Here is a 21,600-nt window from a genome sequence, read left to right on the forward strand (position 1 = left end):
ACAGTACGCCTTGAACACCCAATAGTTACAATAAGCATAAAGTACATGCAAAACAAAACGAAACATGGAAACACTCAAAGTCTTCTTGTTTGTAAATATATGTATATTTTTTTTGTTTTCTTTATTTCTTGGACTTCCTACAGTCTGTGAGTTGTTTCTGGGGGAGTACAAACCTCTGGGGTTAGCATCCCACTATCAGTGACTGCATATTATGTCTGTTCTTTTGTGACTGGGTTATCTCACTCAGATTGATATTCTCTAGATGCAGCCATTTTCTTAAGAATTTGGTTAAGTCATTGTTTCTGGTGGCTGAGTAGTATTCCATTGTGTATATGTACCACAATTTTTGTATCCATTCATCTTCTGAAGGACATCTGGGTTTCTTCCAGCTTCTGGCTATTATAAATAGAGCCGCTATGAACATTGTGGTGCATATATCTTTGTTGTGTATTAAAGTGTCTCTGGGGTATATGCCCAGAAGTGGAATAGCTGGGTCTTCAGGTAGTACTATATCCAAATTTCTGAGGTATCGCCAGACAGATTTCCAGAGTGGTTGTATTAGCTTGCAACCCCACCAACAGTGGAGAAGTGTTCCTCTTTCTCTGCAACCTCGCCAGCATCTGCTGTCATCTGAGTTTTGGATCTTGGCCAATCTGACTGGTGTGAGGTGGAATCTCAGGGTTGTTTTGATTTGCATTTCCCTGATGGCTAAGGATGTCGAGCACTTCCTCAGATGTTTCTCGGCCATTCGGTGTTCCTCAACTGAAAACGTTTTGTTTAGCTCTGAACCCCATTTTTTAATAGGGTTAATTGATTCTCTGGTGTCTAGCTTTTTGAGTTCCTTGTACACCTTGGATATTAGGCCTCTATCTGATGTGGTGTTGGTAAAGATCTTTTCCCATTCTGTTGGTTGCCGTTTTGTTTTCTTGACGATGTCTTTAGCCTTACAGAAACTTTGCAATCTCATTAAGTCCCATTTGTTAATCTTTGACCTTAGAGCTTGAGCCATTGGTGTTTTGTTCAGGAAATTTTCTCCTGTACCTATGTGTTCTAAGGTTTTCCCTACTTTCTCATCTAATAGTTTCAGTGTATCTGGTTTAATGTGGAAATCTTTGATCCACTTACACTTGAGCTTTGTACAAGGAGATAAGAACGGGTCTATTTTCATTCTTTTGCATGTTGAGTGCCAGTTGGACCAGCACCATTTGTTGAATAGGCTGTCCTTTTTCCATTGAATGTTTACTGCTCCTTTGTCAAAAATCAGGTGACCATATACATGAGGGCTCATTTCTGGATCTTCTATTCTATTCCATTGATCCACATGCCTATTTCTGTACCAGTACCATGCAGTTTTTAGCACAATTGCCTTGTAATATAGCTTGAGGTCAGGGATAGTGATTCCCGCAGATGTTTTTTTGTTGTTTGTTTGACTGATTGTTTCAATTGATTGATGGATTGTATGTGTGCCTGTCTGTTTTGGAACTCACATTCTATACACAGTCATAGATTAATCTGCCTCATCAAATTTTATTGGAAGTTTTTAGGGGAAAATCTCCATGAAAAAAAATGAATAAATTTGTAATGATAATTTGAGATTTTTAGTTCTCACAGAGGAATGTAAGCAAGTGAATGAGTGAAGATTCTTTGGAAATGCACACAAGCCCATTAGATATAATATTCAAGACATCACTACAGTACCCCCTGAGAACAATTCCAAAACTAGATCAATGAACTATAACTAAATATTTGGTGGTTGTGTACCACATTTACATTTGACAGAATTTCTGAAATATTTGTTCAGAAATATGATTTCTCCCTGATCTTTTGGATAGAATTTCTGTCTGGTCTCATTAAAATGATGTAGATCTTGGGAGCAAAGATGCATCCAAGCATCCCTGCACTAGATGCCAAGATGGAGAAGATCTCCACAGCCACCATGACCTTGCCCTTGGTACCATGGTAGACAGGGAGAAAGGTGACCCAGACACTGCAGAACACCAGCATGCTGAAGGTCAAGAACTTGGCTTCATTGAATGTGTCAGGCAGATTCTTGGCCAAGAATGCCACAGTGAAGCTTGCAAGGGCCAGGCAGGTCAGGTATCCCAGGACACAGTAGAATGCAGTAACTGAGCCCTTGTTGCACACAATGATGATGTGGCCATGCTCAGAGTGTTCATCAGTATCAACAAAGGGAGGGGAAACAGCTAGCCAGATTGCACACAGAATACATTGGAATAGGGAACATATGGGAATAATGTAGTTGGGTGTCCCTGATACCAAGAAGTTTCTCATCCTTCTTCCTGGATCTGTGACTTTGAAAGCCAGAACCACAGTGATTGTTTTGGCCAGAACTGTGGAAACAGCCACAGTGAATACAATTCCAAATGTGATTTGCTGTAAGATACAGGTTACACTGTTAGGATGGCCAATGAAGAAAAAGGAGCACAGGAAACAGAACATGAGTGACATGAGCAATAGATAGCTGAGCATTCTGTTATTGGCCTTCACAATAGGAGTGTCATGATGCTTCACAAAGAACAAAAGTACCACAACTGTGAACGCACAGAAACAGAATGCTATTAAGGCAAGAGTCATACCCAAGGGGTCTTCATAGCTTAGAAAGGTCACAGCTTTCTGAATGCATTTGTTGTGTTCTGTGTTGGCATACTGGTCTTCTGGACAATTCACACACTGATCCATATCTGCTGTCCAAAAAGAAATTCAGTAAGCGCTTCTTTAGAAATTTTATTGCCTTACCAAAAGCAATCTACAGATTCAATTCAATCCCCATCAAAATTCTAACCCAGTTCTTCACTGAGTTGGAAAGAGCAATATGCAGTTTCATTTGGAATAACAAAACACCTAGAATAGGGAAATCCATCCTCAACAACAACAACAAAAAATCTGCGGGAATCACTATCCCTGACCTCAAGCTATAGTACAAGGCAATTGTGCTGAAAACTGCATGGTACTGGTACAGAAATAGGCACGTGGATCAATGGAACAGAATAGAAGATCCAGAAATGAGCCCTCACATATATGGTCACCTGATTTTTGACAAAGGAGCTATAAACATTCAATGGAAAAAGACAGCCTATTCAACAAATGGTGTTGGTCCAACTGGCACTCAGCATGCAGAAGAATGAAAATAGATCCTTTTTTGTCTCCTTGTACAAAGCTCAAGGTCAAGTGGATCAAAGATCTCTACATTAAACCCAGTACACTGAAACTATTAGATGAGAAAGTCGGGAAAACCTTAGAACACATAGGCAAAGGAGAAAAATTCCTGAACAGAACACCAACAGCTCAAGCTCTAAGGTCAAAGATTAACAAATGGGACTTAATGAGATTGCAACGTTTCTGGAAGGCTAAGGACATTGTCAAGAAAACAAAACAGCAGCCAACAGAATGGGAAAAGATCTTTACCAACCCCACATCAGATAGAGACCTAATATCCAAAGTATACAAAGAACTCAAAAAGCGAGATACCAGAAAATCAAACAACCCTATTAAAAAATGGGGTATAGACTTAAACAAAATTTCTAAATTGAGGAATATCGAATGGCTGAGAAATATCTAAGAAAGTGCGCAACATCCTTAGCCATCAGGGAAATGCAAATCAAAACAACCCTGGGATTCCACCTCACACCAGTCAGATTGGCCAAAATCTAAAACTCAGATGACAATAGATGCTGGCAAGGATGTGGAGAAAAAGGAATACTTCTCCACTGTTGGTGGGATTGCAAACTGATACAACCACTCTGGAAATCAGTCTGGTGATACCTCAGAAAATTGGACATAGTATTACCTGAAGACCCAGCTATTCCACTTCTGGGCATATACCCCAGAGACACTTTAGTACACAACAAAGATATATGCACCACAATGTTCATAACAGCTCTATTTATAATAGCCAGAAGCTGGAAAGAACCCAGATGTCCTTCAGAAGATGAATGGATACAAAATTGTGGTTCATTTACACAATGGAATACTACTCAGTCACCAGAAAAAATGACTTAACCAAATTCTTAAGAAAATGGCTGCATCTAGATAATATCATCCTGAATGAGATAACCCAGTCTCAAAAGAACAGACATAATATGCAGTCACTGATATTGGGAAGCTAACCCCAGAGTCTTGCACTGCCCCAGAAACAACTCACAGACTGTATGAATTCTGAAAAAAAGAAAACAATAGTCATGCTCAATTCTTACCCACCAAGAACACATTGACAAATTCCAGGTTGTACCCCCTGTATTACATGTACTGTCTGATCATTGTTAAAAAAATTTTTTACACATCAGAGACACAGGCCTGGTGAGAAGGCATTCCCAGTAGCCAAGGATCAGGATATCCAGGGACACAGGCCAGTTACAAGAGAGAGGCAAGAACCAATCACTGACAACAAGACCACATATACTCACAGACAACAAGATGGCAAGAGGAAATTGAAAGAATGTACCCCAGGGAAACCAAGACAACCTGGCCACACCAGAACCCAGATCTCCCATCACAGCAAACAGCCAAATGCCAAACACTCCAGAAAAAGATGACTCAGAACTGAAATCATACCTCAAGATGATGATAGAGAACCTTAAACAAGAACGGAAGGAAAAGCATAAAGAATTAGAAGCTATTAAAAAGAAAACAAGAAAAACACTCAAAGAACTCAAAAAACTAGAGGGAAATAGAACCAAAGAGATGAAGTAATGGAAGAAAAAATTTAAAATGGAAATGGAAACAATAAAGAAAACACTAAAAGAGACTATCCTAGAGGTAGAAAACCTAAAAAAAAAAATCAGGTGTCACAGATGCAGGCATTTCCAACAGAATCCAAGAGATGGAAGAGAAAATCTCATGGGCTGAAGACAATATTAAAAACATAGAAAAAACAGTCAGAGTAGATGCAAAAACTAAAAAGCTCTTAACCCAATATGTCCAGGAGATCCAGGACAAAGTGAGAAGACCAAACCTAAGCATAATCAGCATAGAAGAGGGCGAAGAATATCAACTAAGAATCACAGTAAATATCTTCAACCAAATTGTAGATGGAAAACCTCCCTACCATTAAGAATGAAATGACCATGAGTATAAAACAATCCTACAAAACTCCAAATAGGTTGGACCAGAAAAGAAATTCCTCCAGACACATAATAGTCAAAACACCAAGTGCCCAAAGCAAAGAAAGAATACTACAAGTAGTAAGAAAAAAAAAGATCAGGTAACATATAAAGGCAGACCAATCAGAATCACACCCGATTCTCAACAGAGACTATAAAAGGTAGAAGAGCTTAAACAGACATCATGCACATCTTAAGAGAGCACAAGTGCCATCCCAAGCTGCTATACCCAGAAAAACTATCAAGCACCATAGATGGAGAGATGAAGATATTTCAAGACAAATCTAAATGTACACAATATCTGACCACAAACCCAGCACTACAATGGATTAGAGGTGGAAAACCCAATACAATGAGGGATACTAAGTCCTAGTAAAAACAAGAAATCTCCTAAGCAAGAAAACCAAAATAAGAAAGAGACACAAACACAATTCAACCTACAAAACCAATAATAGCAGGACACAGCAACCACTATTTCTTGATATCTATTAACATGAATAGACTCAACATCCCAATAAAAAGACATAGGCTATCAGACTGGACACATAAACAAAATACAGCATTTTGCTGCATACAGGAAACTCATATCTGAGACAAAGACAGATACTATCTCAGGGTAAAAAGTTGGGAAAAAAATTTCAAGCAGACAGCCCCAAGAAGCAAGCTGGAGTGGCTATTCTAATATCGAATACAGTAAATTTCCAACCAAAGTTATCAAAAAAGATAAGGAAGGACACTTTTTACTCATTACAGGAGAAATCTGTCAGGAGGAACTCTCTCAATCCTTAACATATATGCTCCAAATACAAAAGCACCCACATTCATAAAAGAAACCCTACTAAATCTCAAAAAATACATCTCACCCCACACAATAATAGTGGGAGACTTTAGTACCCCACTCTGACCAATGGACAGATCATGGAAACAGAAACTGAACAAGGACCCTGCAAAACCTAACAGAGACTATGCACCAACTGGAATTAATAGATATCTACAAAACATATCATCCTAAAACAAAAGAATACACCTTTTCTCAGCACCTCAAGTCACCTTATCGAAAACTGCCCACATAATTGAACAAATAACGAGCCTCAATCGATATAAGAAGACTGAAATACTCCCATGCATCCTTTCAGATCACCAAGGGCTAAGGCTGATCTTTAATAACAACAAAGACAACAAAAAGCCCACATACACATGGAAACTAAACAATGCTCTATTAAATGATAGCAGGGACAAAAAAGAAATAATGAAAGAAATTAAGGATTTTCTTCAATTCAATTCAATGAAAACACGACATACCCAAACATATGGAATGCAATGAAACCAGTACTGAGAGGAAAACACATACCTCTGAGCGCTCTCAAAAAGAAACTGGAGAGAGCATACATCAGCAACTTGACAGCACAGCTGAAAGCTCTTGAACAAAAGAAAGCATATACACCGAAAAAAAATTAGATGGCAAGAAATAATCAAACTTAGGGCAGAAATAGACCAAATCGAAACAAAAAGAACCATTGAAAGAATCAACAAAACCAAGAGCTGGTTCTTTGAGATAATTAACAAGATTAATAAACCCCTAGCCAGACTAACTAGAGGGAAAAGGCAGAGCATCAAAATTAACAAAATCAGAAAGGAAAGTGGAGAAATAACGACTGAAACTGAGGAAATTCAAGACATCATCAGATCCTACTACAAAAGCCTATACTCCACAAAGTTGGAAAATTTGGAGGAAATGGATGATTTCCTAGACAGATACAAGATGCTAAAGTTAAACCAGGACCAGGTAAACCATCTAAATAATCCCTTAACACCTAAATAAATAGAGGCAGTCATCAAAAGCCTCCCAACCAAAAAATGCCCAGGTCCAGATGGGTTCAGTGCAGAATTTTATCAGATATTTATTGCCAAAATAATACCAATACTCTCCAAACTGTTCTACAAGATAGAATCAGATGGAATACTACCTAACCCCCTTTTTGAGGCTAAAATAATCCTCGTACCTAAACCACACAAAGACCCTACAAAGACGGAGAACTTCAGACCAATCTCACTTATGAACAGTGATGCAAAAATACTCAACAAAATTCTTGCAAACCGAATCCAAGAACACATAAAAACGATCATTCAACATGACCAAGAAGGCTTCATCCTTGGGATAAAGGGATGGTTTAATATAAGGAAATCCATCAATGTAATCCACCATATAAACTCAAACAACAAAATTACATGGTCATCTCACTAGATGCTGAGAAAGCATTTGACAAAATTCAACATGCCTTCATGCTAAAAGTCTTGGAAAGAACAGGAATCCAATGTCCATACCTAAACATAATAAAAGCAATATACAACAAACCAATGGCCAACATCAAACTTAACTGTTAGAAACTTGAAGCAATCCCACTAAAATCAGGAACTCGACAAGACTACCCACTCCCCCCCTTCCTATTCAACGTAGTACTAAAAGTCCTGGTTGGAGCAATTAGACAGCAAAAGGAAATAAAATGTATACAAATCGGAAAGGAAGAAGTAAAAACATCACTTTTTGCAGATGACATAATAGTGTACTTAAGTAACCCCACAAATTCCACCAGAGATCTCCTCCAGCTGATAAACAAATTCAACAAAGTGGCTGGATATAAAATTAACTCAAACAAATCAGTACCCTTCCTATATTCAAAAGACAAAAGTGGAGAAAAAATTAGTGAAGAGATACCCTTCACAATAGTCACAAAAACTATGAAATACCTTGGTGTGACTCTAACTAAGCAAGTGAAGAACCTGTATGACAAGAACTTCAAATCTCTAAAGAAGGAAATCACAGAAGATCTCAGAAAATGTAAAGTTCTCTCATGCTCATGGATTGGAAGGATCAATATTCTAAATATGGCCATCTTACCAAAAGCAATCTACAGATTCAATGCAATACCCATCAACATTTTAACCCAGTTCTTCATTGAATTGGAAAGAGCAATTTGCCATTTCATCTGGAATAACAAAAGACCTAGAAGAGGGAAAATCATCCTCAACAACAAGAAAACGCTACCCCTGGGAATCACTATCCCTGACCTCAAGGTATATTACAAGGCAATTGTGCTGAAAACTGCATGGTACTGGTACAGAAATAGGCATGTGAATCAATGGAATAGAATAGAAGACCCAGAAAAGAGCCCCCACATATATGGTCACTTTATTTTTGACAAAGAAGCTGTAAACATTCAATGGAAAAAGGACAGCCTATTCAACAAATGGTGTTGGCCCAACTGGCACTCAGCATGCAGAAGAATGAAAATAGATTCTTTCTTATCTCCTTGTACAAAGCTCAAGTGTAAGTGGATCAACGATCTCCACATTAAACCAGATACACTGAAATTATTAGATGAGAAAATATGGAAAACCTTAGAACACATAGGCACAGGAGAAAATATTCTGAACAAAACACCTCCTGCTCTAAAGCCAAAGATTAACAATTGAGACTTAATGGGATTGCCAAGTTTTGGTAAGGCTAAGGACACTGTCAAGAAAACAAAACGGCAGCCAACCTAATGGGAAAAGGTCTTTACCAACTCCACATCAGATAGATGCCTAATATCCAAGGTATACAAAGATCTCAAAAAGCTAGACTCCAGAATGAAACAACCCTTTTTCAAAATGAGGTACAGAGCTAAACAAAACGTTCTAAGTTGAGTAATATCGAATGGGTGAGAAACATCTAAGGAAGTGCTCTGCATCCTTAGCCATCAGGGAAATGCAAATCAAAACAACCCTGAGGTTCCACCTCAAACCAGTAAGATTGGCCAAGATCCAAAACTCAGATGACAATAGATGCTGGCGAGGTTGCGGAGAAAGATGAACACTTCTCCACTGTTGGTGGGGTTGTAAACTGATACAACCACTCTGGAAATCTGTCTGGCGATTCCTCAGAAACTTGGACATAGTACTTCCTGTAGATCCAGCTATTCCACTTCTGGGCATATACCACAGAGACACTATAATATACAACGAAGATGCATGCACCACAATGTTCATAGCAGCTGTATTTATAATAGCCAGAAGCTGTAAAGAACCCAGATGTTCTTCAGTAGATGAATGGATACAAAAATTTTGATACATTTACACAGTGGTGTACTACTCAGTTATCAGAAACAATGACTTAATGAAGTTCTTAATAAAATGGATGCATCTAGAGAATATCATCTTGAGTGCGATAACCCAGTAAGAAAGAACAGTCATAAATGCAGTCACCGTCAATGGGATACTAACCACAGAAACTCTGTATACCCCAGAAATAAGTCACAGACTGTGTGAAGTTCAAGAAAAAAAAGAAAGAACCATTATGCTCAATCCTTACACACCAAGAAATCTTTTACTAATTACGGGTTACATCCTGTTTTACATGTACTTTATGCTCATTGTAACTAGTAAGACCTTAATGCACACTATCAAACATTTGGAAATAAATGGCAAGCACTGAAAAAAAAATTTATTCGTATACTTTTATGCAAAAATGCTTAAAATTTGTTCTTTTATTTTTGTTTTTTTTAAAATAATGTTGTTAAAAAAGATTTTAATTCCTCATATAGAATGGAAGCAAAATAATTGAAAAGGTAACCATAAGCTTTGTGCATTTTGCCAATTCTAAATAGTTATTTTAATAACGCATGTGGTATGTAATATACTGAATATGAGTCTTGTATATTCTACATCATGGCTCAAGTTTTAACTTCTACTTTCTAAGTTAACAGTGTATCAGGCTTTGAACATGGCCCTCTGAATATTACATACTTGGCAGTTTTTCACAAATTTGTAAACACTTTGTCTTCTATATTAGTCTTACAGAGAACATGGATTTTTTTACCTAGCAGTCTCACAACCTAATCAAGTAGATTTGTTTACTCATTTGGTTCTTCATGAACTTCCTTATGTATATAGTATGCAGTCATTACAACAGGTATATTAATAAAATATGAGTAAATTAATTTTTAAAAAATTGTCACTAAATCTAATGTACATGTAGTTTTACAGTAGATTAATTATTGGGGAAAATTTGTGGAGATTTCCCTAAAATTACAGTTTTATTTTTTAAAGGATTTTTTTTGTGAAAATGTATTGTGCCATGAATTTGCAAAGAGTCAATGTTTGTGTCAAGGAACAATGTATATGTGTTTGCTTGTCTTTGGCAGGATTTTGCTAATGATTTATTCATCTACAACTAGTAAATTAGAAAAGTCATTTATTTTATATTTTCAGTTGCCTTTCAGTTTTCTTTATCATCCCAGTGTGGTATAAGAGGAATAGATATTTCCAGGATTTATCAAAGCAGCAAACACTCACTTGTCTCATTAGAAATTTTATTTTCAGGGCAGATGCTGCAAACAAAACAAGCTGTCATTCCCTCCTTCCAGACTTTTCTGAATCCAGGACCACAATCTGAACTGCACACAGAGAATGGCATCTGTAACAAAATTTAGACATGGGCTAATCATGAGTTTTAGCTATTTCTTTTATGTTTTATATTAGCACATTAAGATTTCAATGAGTGGCTCTGGCCTAGAGATAGAGTCGGTTGACAGTCATCTGTATTCAGGGCTGAATACCCAGACGAGCCTCAGAATCACTCTACCACCTGAGCTCAAGGGTGAGTCTCTACTTCCTCCACACTGACTATTCTGGGAGAGACCACTGGGAACTTCTGGGTGCAGGTAGTGTGGTGTTGACTGGAAATGGAGAGACTTAGTTGGGCTACTTCGATAAGAACTCACTTCCTGCCTGCAGAAAGGAGAACAGCTGGGAGCAATCTCTCTATTGAGTCAACTTGACCAGAGACCCACGGAAGAGACAAGGTCCAGTAGAGATAATACGATTGCCCAACATCACATATTCCAACATTGTAAGAGGCAAACACAAGAACCTAATCAATGAAAACTAAAGAAAATCTGGCAACATCAAAACCCAATTTTCCCACAACAGCTAGTAGTGGATATCCCAAAATACCAGAAAAACAAGATATGGACTTAAAATCATACTTCATGATGATGATGTAGGTGTCAAGAAGCAATAAGTAACTTTCTTCAAGAATTACAGGAGAACCAGGAGAACACATGAAAACAAGTAGTAGCCCTTTATGAGGAAACACACACACACACACACACACACACACACCACTTAAAGAGCTACAGGCCTCTACCTCTAAAGTGCTTGTATGAAAACATGAAGCAACACAACTCCCTAACATTATTTCTAATTTTCACAAATAATTTTCTCTGCATGTATTACAGTATTATTAATAGATTTGTGAAAGAATAAGTTATATCAAATAGTATTCCTTCCATTTTATCACTTGTTTTGTTTCTTTAACTGTGCATAAATTTTGGTCCTGGTTAACAGTCATATCTGAACGTTTTTGAAAAATAATATAATTCTATATTGTGTGCTGCATTACATGAATGGGTGTGAATAAGTTGAACCATGCTTTTGTACTGGGAATAAATTCTTCCTGTCCTCAGATTCTGTCTTTCTGTGTGTGTTGTGTTTTTTGGTAGGCATTTTATTCAAGAATTATTACATACATATCCATCAAATATATTGTTCTATAATTTCCTTTTTCCTTTTTTTACCCATTATAATGTTTTCCTCCATTTTTATAAAATAGTTCTCCCCTCTATGTGAATGAGTTTCTCTATGCTTGCAGGTAACCATGAAATAAATGTCTTAAAAGTAAACCAGCCTTGTTGCCTTTAATTTCATTTTGAGAATGTTACCAAAAATCTTCTATTACAACAAGAAATTATCTCTTACTTTTGTCTGGTTGCTATTATTGTTGTATTTGATGTGTTTTAATAGAGTTTTCTTTGTGTGTTGATCTAGTGCTGTTTGTATGTTCCTCTGACCTTTTGTTCATTAAGTATGAAGGGTTCTTCAAGTTTATTTGAAAGTGAATTTCTGTTAGTATAAAGTTCTGTAATTGGGTGCATTAGTGAACTTGTCACGTGTGCTTCTATTAAATGACATAACATTTTTGGACATAATAACAAGGATTAACAACTATGACTCTCACTGTTTTATAACAGTAGCATTAACCTCACTCTTATTAACTTTTGTCCCAGAAGTTTAAGGTAAGGGAGGAGATTACTGTGTGACAACAATGGTGGTTTAAAGGCCAAAGAAATAGATGAAGAACCATTGTGCTCAATCAATACACATCAAGAAAACTCTGACTGTTTCCAGGTTACACCTTGTTATACATGTACTTTATGCTCATTGTAATTAGTAAGATCTTAATGCACGCTATCAAACTTTAAAAAAACAAGTACTGAAAAAATGAATGCATATCCTTTTATGAAAAAATGCTTAAAATCTGTACATTTATTTTTGTTTTTTAAAATAAAGTTGTTCAATTAAAAACAATGGTGGTTTAAAGAGATTTTTTTTCAGTTTAAAAGAAAAATATAACACTGTGATGCAGAACAGTTTTATATTCATCAAATTTCAGGAAATGATTCTGATATGACAAAGGTATACTTTAAGCATGGATGAAATCTCAAACAATAAATAAAACATGACAAAAATATAGAAAAGAAACATAATACAGGAGACTAGAAATGGATTTCTGACGTGACAAAACTTTTCATTTGTATATGTTGCAGTGTATGCACTTGAGAGTGTTTACTGTGTGTTCAAATCAATGTTAGTTCACACCCACCTTTCTACTTCCTGTGGCCAACTCAGTCATGTCTTCACATAAGTGAAAGTTTCGACCATGTGGAAAATGTGGGCTGAACTTTCCTATCTTCACCTTAATTGCAAGGTGTTGTGAGAAATCCCGAATGTGAACAATGTCATACTCTTTCTGCAGTATTTCTTTCTGTTTCAAAGTCACTTTGTCCCCAAGAGGATTAGTGAAGTGGGTCTTTCTCAGAAAATAGTTTAGCTAAAAGACAAGCATTGTACTATAATTTACATACTGTTCCTTTAAGTCATAAAATGGATTCTGTTTTTATAGTTAAGGAAAGGTCATTTAAAAATGAATGAAAGAAATCACAACAAAAGCAATCGGCTAAATGAAATCATCATAATGTTCTAAGAATTTCAGTTCTCTCAGATAAGACTACTAAACAGAAACAGACAAAAATGCAGAACCAAATATGTAACCCCATTCACACGTTAACACAGAGAGAGGCTTACATCTTTTTGAGACTCATGTATATAATACAGCTATATAGTTATGTATACACAAAAACACATATATTGATACACATATGTAAATATTCAGGCACAAAGGACATATATATGCACTCAACTAAAAACACAAATATCACATTATACAAAACACATACACTGCCACACACACACACACACACAGAGAGAGAGAGAGAGAGAGAGAGAGAGAGAGAGAGAGAGAGAGAGAGACTGATAACAACACAGGGAGAGATATATAAACATATAAGCACCATCCTAGAATGTATTAACACAGAAAATTTATTCTTACACCTAATGACAATAAAGAAAATGCCAAGCCAAACACAAAAAAATAGGCAGACACAGATACAATAAAGCAGATAAAAAACACCTATAAGCACATACAAACACTCACAAAATACATATAATGATACACATAGATAAATACTATGACAAATACACAAAGAAATATACACACATTCATAAATACACTTATAGAAAGAAATTTACACACAAAAATTGTTGTTCACATCCACAGTCATACAGAGAGATAAACATGCATGTACAAACATCTCAAATATAAGCACTAATACAAAGAAATTGCCAAACATATTTGTCTGTCTGTCTGCCTGTCTGCCTGTCTGCCTATCTATCTATCTATCTATCTATCTATCTATCTATCTATCTGTCTGTCTGTCTGTCTGTCTGTCTGTCTGCCTGCCTGCCTACCTGTCTGCCTATCTATCTATCTATCTGTCTGTCTGTCTGTCTATATATATATATATATATATATATATATATATATATATATATATATATATATATATAATTCTATCATCTATCTATTGATCGTTCGACCGATCTATCATATATCTATCCATTCAGTTAGATAGAATCATTCAAGCATATAAACAGATTTCTCTAGATGGAACTAAATGCAAACACCATTTCTTATTTAATTCCTCTCTGAAAACCAAGGAAGTCATCCAGAGCCAACACTGGGAGCAGAATCACTGGGGAACCCTAATGAAACCTATTCCTAGAAATGATTTTTATATAATTGACAAATATAAACAAAAACTTATGTTATAATCTTGGAGAAAATTCATGAGGAAAGACTGTTTATATCTAACATAATAATGAGCATTTGATGGAAATTTGGTGCTCTGATGAAACTGTACCTTCTTTTTCCATTCTCATTTATAACAGTCACTGGCTTTCCTTTTTCTCTAGAAAAAAAATGTTCAGAAAACTATTTTTTTTAATATTTTCTATTTAATTGTGTGCACCTGAGAGACTTTAAACACTTTAGCAATTGAAGATACCAAACAACATCCAATAGAAGCTACTCTACCTTCAAGCAGTGAAAACTTGCTCCTCTCTCATTGTCTATTTCCTGATTATCATAGTGCTGTAAGTTCATCTCATGGAGTGCATGGGCCATGGCATACACAGCATTGTATATGTTATGAATATTATCACCAAAGAACCTGTTAAACTTATGTTCCATTAGCCAATCCAATGAGGCATTGGATGAAAAATTCCTCAGTATTTCATGGGTAGATCCTGAGGCTTCATATTTAAAGTACTTCAACTCTGGCAGTACCAGATATAAATCTTTGCTTCTGTGATGGTACCATTTCTGTACAAAATTTTTAAAGCTAGAAATCTCATCATTGTTGTGTAGAAAAGTAAGAGTTCCATAGAATGTTCCATGAGTTAAGTCTCTCTTACTGGTAGGGAAATTCCATTGTTCAGTGGTGATCCATATTTTCTGTATAACTGGAGAGTCCCACATTCTGAAGTTTATTGCCACAATACTGTGTGTTTCTCCATAAATGATAATAACATTTGCAGATGACACTACAATCTGTTTGTAGTACATTTCGAAAATCTTATAGGATGAAACACCATAGACTGGCATCAGGCTCACAAAGGCAAAACAAATTTCCTTGGTATTGCTCTCTTTTTTCAACTCTGAGAGAAACTGATTGCCTCTATCATCATCTGAGATGACAAGGCCGACCCAGTTCCAGTTGAAGTAAAGTAAGAAGGAGACCATTGCCAGTGCTAGAGATGTGTCCTTAGGGGCCATCTGATAGAGATAGGGAAATTGTTCATGATCACTGAAGACAGAATGAAAAGGTCCATAGGAGAGCTGAAGGAGCTACAACACAGAGAGCAGCATGAGGTGTAGTGCACATAAAATAACACTAATCACATTTACGTGCAAACAGTTGATTATGTGTGACTTCTACTCTCATGTCTGATGCACATGAGCATGTGTGGAAGCCTGGCACATGCACTTGTAATGAGAACAGCAAGCATAGCTTCTTGACAAAGGTATAACTAAAGGTATTTGCACATTATAATAACTGCAGTTCTGCCTTTCAGTTTTAGTCTCTATATCTGTGTTTTTAAACTAGAGGGATTTTCACATATTTACAACTTGGAATATTAGACTAATAATTTTTTAGGAAGCAATTTTAGAAATCCCAGAAATGTTTCCTTTAAGATTTAACAGGAGCGTCCTATGCATAATATTGCTCTAGCTTTTAGGAAAAGAAACTTACCTTGCCCTCCTTGAAGGTATTTCTTGTACACTAGAGGTTGTGACTCACATAAAGATGCCAAAGACCTTCTATTTAGTATAAGGTTATAAAATACTTTGGGAATATCTGCCTCTGTGCTTCCTCAGGAATCAGATAATGAGAGCAAATTAAATTTAAGAAGAAAAATTTAAATGAAAAGAAAATTTAAAAATTGAAAGAAAAAATTAAATCTAAACATGATTTGCCAGCCTAAAATTGTCAGCAGCATATAGATTCAAAAGTTGTTCCACTAAATACCCAGGCAACTGTGGGGCAAAATATATATAAATCATGGTTGTATCTCTTGAGTAAAATGTACAGATACTATGTTAGATTGGATGGTGTTATTATCTATATAAAAACTGTCTTTTAATGACGGAAATATAATTGTATAAAAATGTGAAAGAATGAGGTATCAGAATCCCCAAATCTCTTTCTTAGGAAAGTTCACTTGTGAAGATCCACTATTGTATCTTATAATGAGGAAACAAAAAAATAGTATTACATACAATTAATTTACACAAAGATATGATATAGTCATTATATTAATAAAAACGACTTATAATAACTATAACAGTATGCTTCTGAGTTTTTACCAGAGGATCTAATGACATTGGTACTCAGACCATTAATGGTTAGTCATAGACACACTGGTAGTAAAATGACTAATTATTCAACGTATCTGGAAAAAAACAAAACCTCCAGATACTTAAAAGTTGAGTTATAGACAAAATGTTTGTAAAGTATAATTCTGTTCTATTACAGAGCACAGTTTATCACTTATAAACTTATCCCACCACTGTGATTGTACATGATAGAACTCTCTTATTTCATAATTTAACAATGATAATCTAAACCTATGACCAAGGTGAAGATAACACATAACTGGAGACAGAATTAATGTATGTGTTTTATGTTTTCGAAAAAAATCAATTAACCTCTGCTTATTGATATTTGTATAAATAAATAAACACTCTGACTGCTTGTCAATGAAGGCTCCAATATTATCTCTACCATCAGTCAGAATCAGTTCTTCATGTCTCCTCTATTCCTCCTTTCTGGAATCTGTCAACTTTTGGAGGTGGCCCCTAGCAGAAGGCCTATCAATCATGTCTCTGATTAATCAGTACCATCAAACTACATAAGTCAACATAAGCATAAATCCAACCTCATCTCTTAACTTTTAAAATATCGATCAAAGTCCCCCAGAGACAGGATGTTAAAAATTCCTGGCCTATGTTAACTCACACGTGGATATAAAAAGATCTCCAGGTATGACCACATACTTAAAGATGTCTTCCAAGAGGGTCCAGTAAGCAGAAATGAACACATAGTCTCTTCATTACAGGAATAGTTAGGAATATTCTTATACTCTTTTTTATGAAAAAAATACGATGTACGTTTTATCATTTCTTCGTCAGAATATCCCAAAGTGTACTTTATAATTAAAGACATATTTGGTAAAAGATCAGGATTCCTGTTGATTTCGTCCATTGCAAAGGCCAATGCCAAAGCATATTTGTGGTGTTTGGTTGTTTCTCTGTAAAAGAGTACAGTTAATGTGGAGAGATGTCTATGAATGATCATCTGGACTCAATAGAGGTGCATTTCTGTAATGAACGTTTTTGCATCTGAGCTCTAAAAGTAGAAAATGGCTTTTGTTGTGAGATTGGATTGATATGAGAACCTGGAAAATAACAAACACATTAAAAGCTCATGACATTGAGTCACCTATTAATAAGATATGGTGTTGTCCTCATCAACAGAGACCATTTCTGTCCCTGTTTCTGAATGCTTGGTCAGAAGGTAAAGAGAAAATCACAAATACTGACAAAACAGTAATTCTGACCATGTCTTCATTTTGAAACTATTGAGCAATATAAAAATGCAATTATGAGAGAAGCTGAGTTCATGGTATTTTTGTTATTATGAAATTAACTGAATTTGTTAAAGAAGAGCAAACACTATTTAAATGTGAATAATACACTTTCTGCAGCAATATTTGGTTCCTATACTTACAATCACTTAAAATTAGAAAACAATATTCTTTTTTTTCTTACAACTTTATTTTTAAAAAGAGGGATACATGTACAAATTTGGCATAACACTATATGAATATTTTTTTTCAGTACTTAATTCTTTTAGAGGTTTGATAGCATGCATTGAAATCCCCTAGTCACTATAAGCATAAAATACATGTAGAACAGAATGTAACATAGAAAAATTCATTTTTTGGTGTGTATAGATTAAGCATATCAATTTTTGAATACCAAAAATTGCCACAAGGTTATATTCCTAGCTTTTGCTTTATTAGTGATTCAAGGTCCAGGTGTACCACACTCTGAGTGGGTGCTATACATTTATTTTTATCCCTAAGAAGGACTGAGGCTTTCACTTTTGGTCTTTGATTTCTTGAGCTTCATATGGCCTGTGAGTTGTTTCTGGAGTATTCAGAGGTTTCTGGGGTTAGTATCCAATTATCAGTGACTGCATACATATTATGTCTGTTCTTTTGTGACTGGGTTATCTCACTCAGGATGATATTCTCTAGATGCTTCCATTTTCTTAGAAATTTCATAAAGTCATTGTTTCTAATAGCTTAGTATTATTTTATTGTGTAAATATAACACAATTTTTGTATCCATTCATCTACTAAAGGACATCTGGGTTCTTTCCAGCTTCTGGCTATTATAAATAGGGCTGCTATGAACATTGTGGTGCAAGTACTCTTATTGTATGTTGGAGCATCTCTGGGGTACATACTCAAAAGTTGAATAACTGGGTCTTCAGGTAGGACTATGTCCAATTTTCTGAGCAACCACCAGACTGATTTCCAGAGTGGTTGTATCAGTTAACAACCCCACCAATAGTGGAGAAGTATTCCTTTTTCTCAGCATCCTTGCCAGAATCTGCTGTTATCTTAGTTTTTGATCTTAGTCATTCTACAGGCATGAGGTAGGATCTCAGGATTGTTTTGATTTGGATTTCCCTGATGACTAGGGATGTTGAGCACTACTTTAGATGATTCTCAGCCTTTCAATATTCTTCAATTTAGAATTTTTTGTTTAGCTCTGTACCCCATTTCATAATAGGAGTGTTTGATTCTCTGGCATCAAACGTCTTGAGTTCTTTGTATACATTGAATATTAGACCTCTATGAGATGTGAGGTTGGTAAAGATCTTTTCTCAATCTGTTGGCTGCCGTTTGGTTTCTGAAAGGGCCCTAAGCCTTACAGAAACTTTGCAATCTCCTTAAGTCCCATTTTTGATCTTTGATATTAGAGCCAAGCCATTGGTGTTCTGTTCAGGAAAATTTAACCTGTTCCTATATGTTCTAAGGTTTTCACTACTTTCTCTTCTAATAGGTTCAGTGTATTCAGTTTAATGTGGAGATCTTTGATCCACTTGCACTTGAGCTTTGATCGAGAAGATAAGAAAGAGAAGCCAAAATTCTTAACTTGTTCACTTATATCTACCCTCATCTCATTATTTTTTTCTTTCAATCTTTTGTCAAAAAATTTTGTTTTAAAGATTTTAAATAAATTTGAATATTAAACATGTGTTTGGTGAGTGATGATTTCTGTTTACACAGTAATGTGATATATTCACTCTGTGTACTTTTCAATACTGTAACTCAATTTCTAGGAAACACCTTTTATTACCCTTTTAATTCTTCTAAAATAATAACACTAGCATTCTACTGAGAACACAGAAAATTTGGAAATTGCAGTGATATATTATGTGCCAGTATTATGTGTTCACCAGTGTAAGAGATTTTGGCGTAAATTGTATGGAATATGTAGTTTTTTGTAATAAATCTGAGACACAAGACAGTTTGAATATATTAGTAATATATTATGTTTACGTAAAGAATACCATCTCTTGTCTCATCCTTGTCATTTTATATAATGTGATCAAAAACCAGTGAACATACACCTATATGTTTAATGAGTAAATCTGAATTAAACACAATCAGGATTTCACCAAAAAATGTATATCTGTGGTATTTTCATTTATACCCTTTTTATATTTCATTTTATAAAATGAGCCACTTTAGAACATTTTTATTAACACACACACACACACACACACACACACACAAAATGTCAACTAAATATTTTACTTATACACAAAAGAAATTTGAATAAGATATTGTGCAATACTCAAACTACTACCTACAACTAAACTTTAGTAAATATCACTTACTTAAGCTGTCTGTGTAGCTTGTACCCTAAAGGGCTCTGTTTTAAAATAACTGTCAGCAGTCCACAATAATGGGTATAGATATCACATTGCTAACATGCACATCTGTATTCACCAAAATTACTGAAAAAGTCTCAAATATCATAAAAGGATCAAAGATCAACCAATAGACATGAAAAGAGAAGACATGTTTCATAACTCATAAAAACCATAACAGACAACTCCCGCATCACTGTTCTCAAATGCTCCAAATATCGCATATCACAACTGTCACCCACAGTGACCAGGGACATAAGTAGTCACCACTGTTATCAATAGTCTCACTATTCAAAGAACTAATGCATACTATACTAAAAAGAATGTGTCAAACTGAACTTTATAAAACATCAAAGCCAGTGATTGTACCTGAACATGTGGAGCATGAGGCCACAGGTCTTTTGGATTTTATCTTTTAAATATGTGTAAGTATTGCCCTCTAATGACTTAATATTCCTTGACTGTATACATACAAACATATACACCCGCCATTCATATGGAGTATGAATTTCTGAGTGTAAACAACTTCTTTCTAAACTTGATGACGTTTTAGTAGGCAAGAATGAAATGAGAGACAACAAGCTTGTGTGTATGTAATGTTCTCACAACTGTATGTTCCATGTCTATTGCTGAAATCAGCATATGCTCTAGGAATGGCACACTGATGGAAGGACTGTGAGTCATGGTTATGATCATTTATTTGCAAGGACTTTGGATAAAATAGAATGAAATGTGACAGGATCAACTTCAGTAAGTCATTAAAGTCTAAAGTGCGACATAAACTGTTATTAGGGTGTTTTATGTGAAGGATCAATGTGGATAATCCTTTATTCCTAATTCTAGGCTTTCAGTAAGAGACCACCTGGAAGAAATCCAGGACCTTCACTATTTAAATAAAAGGGGAAAAGGATTGAATCTATAGAAGAATTAAGCTTGAATTTTTTCAACTTAGAAACAGGGCAGAAGACTCAAGGATTAGCCTACTCTTCATCTTTACTGCATTTAAGGTATATTCAAATTGTCATTTACATGATACTATAGACACACACACTTACATCACATTGAGACTCTGGTTGGCATAATCTTTCTCCAAAGGCTTCTGAACTGCTCCAATGATGAAGGAACCTGCTGTGCTCAAGGTCTCATCATCGCCTTCCTTCAAATTTATTTCCCAAAAGCACTTGGGATCAAAGAAATTTGCCATGAGAAGTGGAATTTTGAGGAGAAACATGACTACCATAAAAATGAACATGTTTTCCTTCCTTAAACCTGGGCAGTGTGGATTGTGAAGTGCCATGTGTATCAACACATCAATTTCCTACCATCTTTTATTTCTTTGGGCAAAGGAAAGATTTGTTTCATATTCAGCATTCATCTTTTTTTTTAGATGGCTCCTGAGCCCTGGAGAAATCTTAAACACTTTCTTCCCTGGGGCTATGCAACTGGTGTCCATAGACCATGTAATAAACATG

The 21,600-nt window shown here is 35.6% G+C and overlaps 1 protein-coding gene across 2 annotated transcripts; it reads right to left on the minus strand.

The window, feature by feature from the left end:
• Positions 1-1,797: 1,797 nt before the first annotated feature.
• Positions 1,798-21,380, minus strand: LOC308439897 (vomeronasal type-2 receptor 116-like; the record flags this gene model as incomplete). 2 transcript variants are annotated; one of them, XM_080941836.1, is made up of 6 exons in its annotated part: positions 1,798-2,552; positions 10,455-10,575; positions 12,823-13,050; positions 14,653-15,465; positions 17,138-17,429; positions 21,184-21,380. In XM_080941836.1, the coding sequence occupies 6 exons, from the start codon at positions 21,378-21,380 to the stop codon at positions 1,798-1,800; spliced, it is 2,406 nt and encodes an 801-aa protein (XP_080797962.1). The 2 variants fall into 2 exon arrangements, with proteins under 2 accessions (XP_080797962.1, XP_080797961.1); XM_080941835.1 differs by having other exon boundaries at positions 1,798-2,702.
• Positions 21,381-21,600: the final 220 nt, after the last annotated feature.

Source organism: Micromys minutus, assembly GCF_963924665.1.
Source record: "Micromys minutus genome assembly, chromosome: 30".
NCBI lineage: Eukaryota > Metazoa > Chordata > Mammalia > Rodentia > Muridae > Micromys > Micromys minutus.